The sequence below is a fragment of the Mesoplodon mirus genome, assembly GCF_964341445.2.
Source record: "Mesoplodon mirus genome assembly, chromosome: 14".
In the NCBI taxonomy this organism is placed as follows: domain Eukaryota; kingdom Metazoa; phylum Chordata; class Mammalia; order Artiodactyla; family Ziphiidae; genus Mesoplodon; species Mesoplodon mirus.
Genome location: NC_138990.1, coordinates 30601453 through 30611206, shown reverse-complemented (window position 1 = coordinate 30611206; position 9754 = coordinate 30601453). Strand labels below are relative to the sequence as shown.

General features: G+C 52.0%; 1 protein-coding gene across 1 annotated transcript; it reads right to left on the bottom strand.

The window, feature by feature from the left end:
• Positions 1–714: 714 nt before the first annotated feature.
• On the bottom strand, positions 715–3145 carry ID2 (inhibitor of DNA binding 2). The gene is made up of 3 exons (XM_082641873.1): positions 2651–3145; positions 2254–2317; positions 715–1483 (listed from the first exon to the last, which is right to left on the bottom strand). The coding sequence occupies exons 1-2, from the start codon at positions 2996–2998 to the stop codon at positions 2261–2263; spliced, it is 405 nt and encodes a 134-aa protein (XP_082497999.1). The 5' UTR covers positions 2999–3145; the 3' UTR covers positions 715–1483; positions 2254–2260.
• Positions 3146–9754: the final 6609 nt, after the last annotated feature.

Below are 9754 nucleotides of genomic sequence, written 5' to 3'. Positions count from 1 at the left end.
AAAGCCGGGTCCAAAGGTTGCCACGTGAGGGCTGCGGTGGAACAGCCGGCAGATACTCCGCTCTGTGTCCTCGCCTGGGCAGTCCGGCGGCGCAGTCAAGGGTGAAGGGTGGTTTAATAGCCACCTGCCTTGGAACGTGGGCTCGTCCTTCTCGGCCCAGGGGCAGCGCGCAGAGGCTGGCGCTCAGGGCCGGTTGCAGCGGAATTCCCGGGGCAAAGGGTCACAAAGAGAGAGGGGCACTGAGGGTTTTTTTTTTGCCCTTCCTCTAAATCTTAAAATCATGTTCTGAATTCTATGGAGCCTTTTGTCTTCTGATTCACAGCAGTTTCATTTACTCCAGAAGTGTCTTGACATCTACAGACAGGTAGGCCTCCAGAGTCCACATTTATTTGAATGGTCTACCTCTCAGGAGTCACCACCACAGCAATCCCTTGGTTTGAAACCCAACCCCAAAGCAGAGAACTAATTTTTCCTTGACAGACTAAGAGAAACTTCTGGGTTTATAGACTTCCCAGCCCCTGTCAGCTCTCCTGAAAAGCAGCAGCGGCCCTTTGCCCCTAAGCGATAGCCCTGACCACACATCCGATAAGGCATTTCTCAGCACACAGGTTTCCAACACTCAGGGGGCGATAGAAGGGATGAAGGAGGAGGGGTTAAATAAAATGGCACGATAGAGACAGAAAGAGAATCTTAAAAATCATTCAGATTCAGGTATTGACTTCAGACATGTTTATTATAATCTTATACAGTCTACATAAATTTGAACTTGTATTTATTTGGGTTCAGTTATATAACATAGCATAATAAAAATCAAAGCACTGGTCCTCTGAAATAAAGCAGGCAATCACCATTCAATAAACACACTTGATTTATTTTGTATAAAAGGGTTAAGTTTACAACTAAACTTTTATAAAAAGTTTAGCATGAATAAGTACATCATTACACTTTGTATGCAGAAATATACATTTCTGCCACTGTACAAGAAAACTCTAATTAAAGAGTTCACAAGGTTTCACTCAATATATATATATTTATATATAAATATATACACAGCATTCAGTAGGCTTGCGTCAAAAAGGTAATTTCTGACCGAAAGACTTCATTTAAGTAACTGAATACTGGATCCTTCTGGTATTCACGCTCCACCTTTGAAAAAAGGCAAAGTCTGCTTAAATTGGGCAATTCCTTGTGATTTTAACGTTTTCGCTCCCCATGGTGGGAATAGTATATAAAGAAAACCTTCCAACTGCAGAAAGGGCATTTAAAAGTCTTTTTCATAAATAACTAATATCACAGTCCATGTCAGAAAACACCCTGGGGAAGTTGATCATTCTTAGTTTTCCTTCCATTTTTAAAAAAGGTCCCTTGGACTTGTTGGCCTCCTTGGGAAAGGGTTGAAAAGTGAGTTCAGCGCCTTAAAAGAGCCTGTGGAGTTGTTGTTGTTATTGTGCAAAGGAAACAAAAAGTCAGCGCCTGCAAAAGACTGGGAGAGAAGGGGGTGTTAGGAGATTTTAACCTAAGGGCAGAGGAGGCAGACTGGTGCCAGGAGGAAGCCGCAGTCTGAACACTTAACCAAACACTCAAACGTTGGGCAAACCCCGGCGTCCAGATGCAACACACACACTCGGCCTGGACAGCGCAGATTCAACATTAAAATAGCAGAGACTCGGGGAAAAGCTTCCCAACGCCATCTCTTATTTGGATCTCCAACGGCAGTGCTCACAGGCGCCAGTCTGCTTCTTGTAACAATTATTTGATTGAAAACAGCCCTTTCGTTAACAGATAGGGAAGTCGGAATCCCACATCACAGGGTCTGAGGCACAGGGCAGCAATGCTCGGGTTAGCTGAATCCCAGAGGGCTGCAGTTTTTGGGAAGGAGGATCCCTATGGAATTTGCGGCGATAAGATTAATTATATGGAGGTTAGTACCTCATAGTACCAGAGCGATAGCAGAAAACAGCCGGAGTGTGTTACATGCCCACAGAAGCCAGTACACATTTGTCTCCACCACCTTCAGAGTAAGTTACTGGCATCATTTTTTTTTTTCAAGGAAAATGTCGTGGGATTTTGAGTAACAGGAGCTAGAGGCCCCTTCATGTCTAGAGTACGTGTAAACAATGTACTACGTGTAATACAACGAAGTACACATTCATTTACCAAGCCAAAAATTTTACAGATACGCAAATACACACGCGCGCGCGCGCACACACACTCCAAGCGCCAGTTCAACGCGAGGCACAAGCGAACACTCACCATTTATTCAGCCACAGAGCGCTTTGCTGTCATTTGACATTAACTCAGAAGGGAATTCAGAAGCCTGCGAGAAAGGAGATAAGAGGCACAGCGTTAGACAATCTTAAGGAGAAAGGACCTTTCTTAAAACAGCTTTTTTTTTAAAACAGCAAGTTCCATTAAATACGTTAATGCTACGTTCAGACTCAAAGACAGATGCATTAACAGGTCAGAACTTACCAGGAATTTCACGCACGACTCAATCTACACCATATTTGTAAATAATAATAATAAAGTTATTAGCTCCTCTGTAAGTCACCGACTACGGCCGCCCGTCTGGACAATGGCTCTGCCAGGGGCAGCCCGGGCATCGCTGGGGGTGCGCGGCAGCGAGCGGGGCATTGGGAGCAGGTCTTACCTGAAAGGACAGGATGCTGATGTCCGTGTTTAGGGTGGTCAGCGGCGTCCTGGACGCCTGGCTCTGCCCGGGTCGCTGGTGGTGCAGGCTGACAATAGTGGGGTGCGAGTCCAGGGCGATCTGCAGGTCCAAGATGTAGTCGATGACGTGCTGCAGGATTTCCATCTTGCTCACCTTCTTGTTCTGGGGGATGCTGGGCACCAGCTCCTTGAGCTTGGAGTAGCAGTCGTTCATGTTATACAGCAAGCTCATCGGGTCGTCCACCGGGGTTTTGCTCCGGGAGATGCCCAGACTGTGGTCCGAAAGGCTGTTTTTCCTAACGGACCTCACTGGACTGAAGGCTTTCATGCTGATCGCGGGGAAGGAGAGACCGGGAGGAGGGAGCGGGCTGCCCCGGAGCTCAGTCCGCCGCCGCCGCCGCCGCCGCCGTCGTCGCCGCCGCCGCCGTCTGCGGAGCTACCTGCCCTCGGCACCGGGCTCGGCTCAGAATGAAGCTGAGAGCCCGGCCCGGCGGCTTTTATTAGGGCTCGCCGGGGCAACACGATCCGGCTTCCCTGCGTCCCCATTGGTGGAAGGCAGCGTGTCCATCAGGCCTGGCGGGCTCCCTCATTGGCGGGCGCAGGCGCGAGGCGAGAGCTCGGTCCTTCCGCGTTCGCAGCCAATCCCCGCGGGGTGGGCGGGGCGGGCGCGAGCCCAGCTCGGGTGGTAAATAGAGTACAGTAAGCGCCGGGCCGGAGGGGAGCGGAGGGGAGCGAAGGGGAGCGGAGGGGAGCGAAGGGGAGCGCAGGGGAGCTCAGGGGAGCTCAGGGGAGCACAGGGGAGAACAAGGGAGGGGGAGGACAGCGGAGGAGAGGAGCGGAGAACAGGGAGAAGGCGGTCGCGGACAGGGTGGGGGAGGGGGAGACGGAGACCCCGGGAATCTTAATGTGCATCTTAATTCTACTCCCAATGGCTAGGCAGGACCCTCCCCTTAAGGTGTCCACCGACGAAGCCTCTACACCTCAGAGCTCTCAGCATCCCTAAAATCACAGCGACACAGGCTAGGTCTGCACAGCAGAGGGAAAGTCACCACCATTCCCTGCGCCTCACGGAATGTCAAGATAGAAAGCATTTCTGAAGAAAGTGAAAACGCAAATAAGTTTGCCGTCGACAAGTGACTTTTGTAGAGTGAGCTCGGTCTCTTAAGATAAGGAAAAGCTTTGTAAAAAACAAAACCAAAAACACCCACGCGCGCATTCAGCGACAGGTTTAGTGTGGGATCGTGCAACCCGGAGTAACGCAGGAGGCATTATTGTAAACTCTGTAAAATGAGTACTTATTGGAAACCATGCTGATCGCTAAGGAGCTCTGAGAGGCAAGACTCTGGGTTCCTTTTCTTGAACTGGGAAGGCTATTATAATGATCCTAGTAATCGGAAATCATTAGGAAAACTTGTATACTGAAGCTGTATTTATATACGCTGCCCTTGAGAGGCTGCTGACCTGTGTCCTGCAATGTAGGTGGCAAAGTAAGGTGATTAATTATGCACAAATCGTGATTTCTGGTGTCACATTCCCGCGCCTGCTGTATTTTTAAATTTTTGTATAGGTAGGTGGCCCCAGCCATTGGTCGATATCTTCACACTATTTAAGAAAAAAAATCCGTCAGGTACCAGGTTGGGAATCTTTTCAGCACTAGGACTGGAGGCAGCTTCAGTTTGTGTCTCCCCCGCCCCTTTTTTTTCTAGACGTATTTTAAGACCTCATTCCTGCGGTCTAAAAAAAAAAAAAAAAAAAAGGTTGCAGTTATTTACTCCAATCCTTTTCAGTAAATTCACACATAATTCTAGCTTAACTGAAGACTACAGTAAATTAGTTGTGTGTTTTGAAAATCATATTTCTCTGGAATATGCTAGAAAACCTGAGAAAAGATTATTGGTAAGTTTACTTTTTTGTCTCAATCTCCATCCACCTCCTCTGCATTTAAGAAAGAGGAAGAGGGCAGAACTGGAGAAAAAGCAAAGCTTAATAATGCGGATACAGTATTTTCTCCTTCAGTGAATGATTAATTCCTTGCCGGTGAGCCAGCTGGTCTGGTCTCAGACACCAGTTGCAGCCATGTGCCTGCCCCACGGCTTCTCTTTAGGGAGGGAGAGTTGGTGGCGCTAGGGTGGATGTCACTTTCAGAAAATCCAGCCACTTTAGTTTGGAGGACGGAGATGGTGGTTTCCTGACCAGCAGAGAAATCTGCTCAGGGCCTGGCCGGGTAAAGGCTGCCTGCGACTCTGTTCCTGACAGTATTCCATTAACAACCTCTTCTCTGATATTAAGTCTGGAAATGATTTCATACCCGAGTCCCCGACAGTTCGAGCCTTTTGATGTACTTTGTGTGCATGTGTTTCTGTCACATACGTGCCACAGTGGAACAGATTTTGTTTTGACACTATTTTGGTTCATGATGTTATACTTTGACTATTTTACAATAATAGCCAACGTAAACAAACATCTTTGGGATTCTCAAATTATTACTTGTGATTCTTGGACATTGCAGCTCTGAGATACTGACGCGTTCCTAGCTTTTTCCAAGGACACCGTATGTTAACATCCGTGCCAGCCTCATTATCCCTACAGTCAGGCTCTGGGCTGGTTCCTAATGTGCGTTGTGCAGGATTACTTTACACACTTGCAAAGCTGATCGAGGCACTGCCTTCTCCCATGATCATTTTTGTACCCTGATGCAGTATAATAGCTAAATATGGTTAAAGTTTTCTGGTGTTTCTTTCTTTAGCGGCCATGTCAGAGTCCAGTCAGCCTGATTGTGTTGAATTCGATTCGATTGGCACGCTACCCAGTTCTGCATTCATTTAAAGATCATTTTAAGGGGATTATGAGGCTGTATAAATCAATGATTTTAATAAAAGGCTTGAGTTACTAATATGTCTATCTCAGCAAACCCAATACAAAATTACCTTTAAAATTAGGCTTTCATCGGGAAAACGGTGTTGGAGCATTTTCGGGGTGGGTTACAAGGCATTGAAAAATCTGTCAATTGGTGTCTCAGTGGGTTTGCATTTGAGGACTCTTAAAGCTGCAGAAAGGGCCCTGGATTTGCTGGATCCTTGGCTGGTGGGAAGGTGTGAATGGCTTCCGGTGTGTGTGGGGGGGAGTGGAGATGCAATTCCCCCCCCTACACACACACCCACTTAAAGCCACACGCCTGTCCTGGAAGTACCCCTAACCTGGTTCCAGGGCTCACTCCCTCGGTCTCCACCCCGGGCTCGGCCGCCGGCTCCCAGCGCGTCCAGCCCCTCGCTGTGATCAGAAGCAGCTCCGGGCCGGGCGCACCGGGCCGGCTGGGCCGCCTTTGCAATCCCCGCGTGATGCAACGGGGGGCGGGAGGAGCCTGCGGGGGGCCGGGGGGGCGGTCTCAAGGTCCTCCCTGCACATCTGGCACGATTGGGAGCGCTCGCCTTTCTTTCCCCCGGTTTTGTTCTCACAGCTGTGTCCATTCCGCCCGTGACCCCCCGAGTGATCCCTGACAGGTGATGAATTGGCAGCGGCGGCGGCGGCGGCAGCGCGAGGGCCAGGCCGCGGCGGGGCCGGAGCCGGAGCCCCGGAGCAGACTCTCTGGCGCCAGGCGCGTGACGCCGCCCATTCACACCGCCCTGCAGCCTTGTCCTCGCGGCGCCGCTCAGGCGGCTGCCATGGCAACCGCGCCGTCACTCAGCGCGCGCGCCCAGCTGATCAATGCCTGCGAGGCCCGGCCGTCCCAGGCTCGCCCCGGCCGGGCCGCCCGGCCCGCGAGCACCTGCAGCCGCTGCACGTCTTAAGTTTCGAGCGATTTGGGGGAAGGAAGGACGACCGAGAAGAAAAGAAAAGGGGGGTTGGGGAGAGAAGAAAAAAAAAAAGCCGGGAGAGGGAGAAGAAAGAAATCTTCCTTGTGCAGAAGGAGGCGTAATGTGGCTTAGAGGTTGCCAAAGCAAAAAAAAGGTTTTGCTTTATTTTATTTGTTTTTGCAACCGAGGCGTTCAGGGTGGGGCTGGCGCGAGGGTTAGGGCGGATGGGGAGAAGGTGACTGTCTTAGTGGATGTCGAGATTTATTTGCTCCTTTGGATCCTCACGGGGATGACTTTGATGCTGGACTCCCCAAAATACCTTTGAAGGACCCCTCACCCCCGCACCCCTACTGTCCCCTGCCTTCCTCCTCGGAACCCTCGGAGGTTGCGCTGAAAACCCTCAGATTTTTCCAGAACAGCCCCCCACCCCGCCCCCCGGGAGGCGGGAGGATGTGCAGCCTGGTTCCGCGGCTCCCAGCCTCTGAGCGCAGCGGACCCGCGTCTGCGCCCTCATTACCACTACAAAGACGGGCAGGCTTAGCCCCTTCCCAATGCTGCGTTTTCAGCAGAGAACATCAAGAGGCCAGAAAGTTCCAAGTCAGCCCGCGGACGCAGACGCCTCCTCGGTCCCGGCTTTATCTCTAGGGAAAGTTCCAGTTTAAGAACCAGATGCCAACATTCCCGGACAGTTTATGGCATCCGGATCCCTCAAGGGTGCGCATCTGCAGTTTAGAGTGCTAGCAGCAATTATTTATCGTCTGTCCTGGAGAGGAGCTCCTGAACGTGGATGTCCTCTGCTGGCCCCGACACCGCGGGGGTGGGCCACTGCTGTTCCCGATCCTGTTATCTGGTTTAGCGGAGTTTGTTGTGGTTTTCGAGGAAACAGCATCTGGATTACATAAGGATTCAAGTTTTTGCTTTACTTGTTTATTTAATACCTTGGCAAGAGGGAGCCCTTACCCTGAAACCAGATAACCGAATTTGGGTTTAAAACAGCCTTAGATGGGGGGCAAAGCGAGGGGAAGAAAATGAGCAAAACCACAAAAAGCAAACAAGGGGATGTTTATTTTTCTCCCTTCGGGTAGTTTTGAAGACCTGCCTAACCTCTTCTCGTTCTTGTCGCACACAGCTAATAAATTGCACTAACAAAGCGCTTCAGCTACTACAATGGCTTAGCAGTCGTTCCTCCCCCGCGCCGCCGCCGTCCCCATCCCGGCCCTAATTCCTTCTAGGATTCGCGCGCGGTCCTGTTTGCCCAGAGATCTCAAGAGCACCAGGAAAAACGCCTTGCTAAAGCCAATTGCTTTCAACCGTCTGATCTCCTTGTAGGGAGATCACCTTTCAGCCCCGTTCAAAGAAAGCAAAGTTTGGGAAGTTTGGCAGAGGGGCCGATTTAACTACCAGCACGGCAAATATTTAGTTACAAATGCTGTGAAGTGCCCCGATTTGTGGGCGCGTTTAGCTTTCACAAAGGATTTTCCTGTGGCTTTTGTTCCGGTCACCAAATTAAAAAAGAAAATTAACTTGAGCGAGAGATAAGGTCTTGCAAAACAATCCCGGGCCGCCCGCGAGCTGGCGGGCGCGGGGCTGGCGTCGCCGAGTCTGCGCCGCCCCGGGGAGCGCGTCGCGGGGTCCGGCCCCCGCGGGGAGCCCGGGTCACCGCGGGGACCCCGGGCCGCCGCCCACCGTGCTCCCCCCGCAGGGGACGCGGCGCCCGGGCCGCGGGGGCTGCCCACCGGCGTCCGTGGGAATCCGCAGCAGCCCTCTCTGGCCAGCGACGAGGGCGGGCTTGTCCGGAATCCAGCTGCATCTCAATATTATGATGCGGCACCAAAAGTAAAACCCGAGGCCCGGCTGGCGAGTCCCTAACAAGAAACACATTGTGCGCTTTTTTTTTCTTCTTTCCCCTTTTTGGCCGAAGCCACATTTGCGCGCCGGCCGCGATGCCGAGCGCCAAGTCCATGACTTCAGAGGGGAGGAACCCGCCCGCCCCGCACCGCGTGCGCGCCCGGCCCCGGCTGCCGCCTCGCCGCGCCCCGCCGCCCTGTCCCGCAGACAGGTCAGGGGCTCAGGCCGGGGCCGGGGCGCGCTCGGCGGACACGCGTCCTGCGCCCGCGGTGCTTCGGCCACTGCCCTTTCCCGACCCGAGAGGCCGCCGATGGGGCACTGCTGGCACCCAGGAGGCGCCAGTACGGGTACTTCTGATCACTGGCCGCTCAAGTCGGCTGGTGGAGAGAATTTGTTTTTCAAGTAGTAACACACTTCTCTCCACGCCCGTACCCTCACCATCCCCACGTCTTTGAGGCTTTCACTCCCAGAGTCTACCCTCCCACTTGCCTAAAAATGACAATTTACAATATCCCTTCTCCCCAGCTGGAAACAGCACAAGGGTCCTGCAAGCCCCTTGATGCCTGTCACATGTCACTGCTACCCCTGTCTGCGGGAGGTGACAGGACCTAGGGCTGCGTTTTCAGGGAGGTGAGTGCCGGGGACCCAGCCAGCAGGGGGGACCTGCTGGGGCTGGAGCAGTCCCTGGGCACCCATCCTCAGCTCAGCCAGGATCATGCCGTCTTCCCAGCGCCGCGGATGCCAGGGCCCTCATATGTTTCAGTGCTGGGGCTGCCCATCAGCTGGACCCTGGAGGAAAGGCCGGTTGGATTAAGTGGTACCTTTTATCTTAACCGTCTCTGCCTTTCCCGGAGTCTTTGTGAAGAGCACAGAGACATCTTATTTCAAAGAAAAAAGGGCAACGTGATGGCCCTCTTTAACGAAGGGGAGGTTGCGACTTCCCTGGTGGTGCAGTGGTTAAGAATCCGCCTGCCAATTCAGGGGACACGGGTTCGAGCCCTGGTCCGGGAAGATCCCACGTGCTGCGGAGTAACCTGCGGAGTAACCGAGCTAGCTCAACTACTGAGCCCGCGAGCCACAGCTACTGAACCTGTGTGGCGCATCTACTGAAGCCTGTGTGCCTAGAGCCCCGTGCTCTGCAACAAGAGAAGCCACCACGATAAGAAGCCCGCGCACCGCAACAAAGAGTAGCTGCAACTAGAGAAAGCCCTTGCGCAGCAACAAAGACCCAATGCAGCCAAAAATGAAAGTAAATAAATTTTAAAAAATAATGAAAAGTGAAAACCACAGATGAAATCAAATTTAATTTAAAAAATTAAAAAAAAGATTCACATTGGGTAAGAATAGTCATTTACAAGCCCATCATAGCTCACTTGTTTTACTCTTCAACTTGACCCCACCAGTTAGGAAAGGCAGATGCTGTCCCCGTTTTGCAGAGGAAG

What these genes read in the sequence shown, in the direction of transcription:
- ID2 (XM_082641873.1), bottom strand. Translation starts at nt 2,998, where the DNA reads ATGAAAGCCTTCAGTCCAGTGAGGTCCGTTAGGAAAAACAGCCTTTCG. An exon ending in TCAGCATCCTGTCCTTTCAG is followed by an intron (nt 2,318 to 2,650) that starts GTAAGACCTGCT and finishes CCTTTCTCGCAG; the next exon opens with GCTTCTGAATTCCCTTCTGA.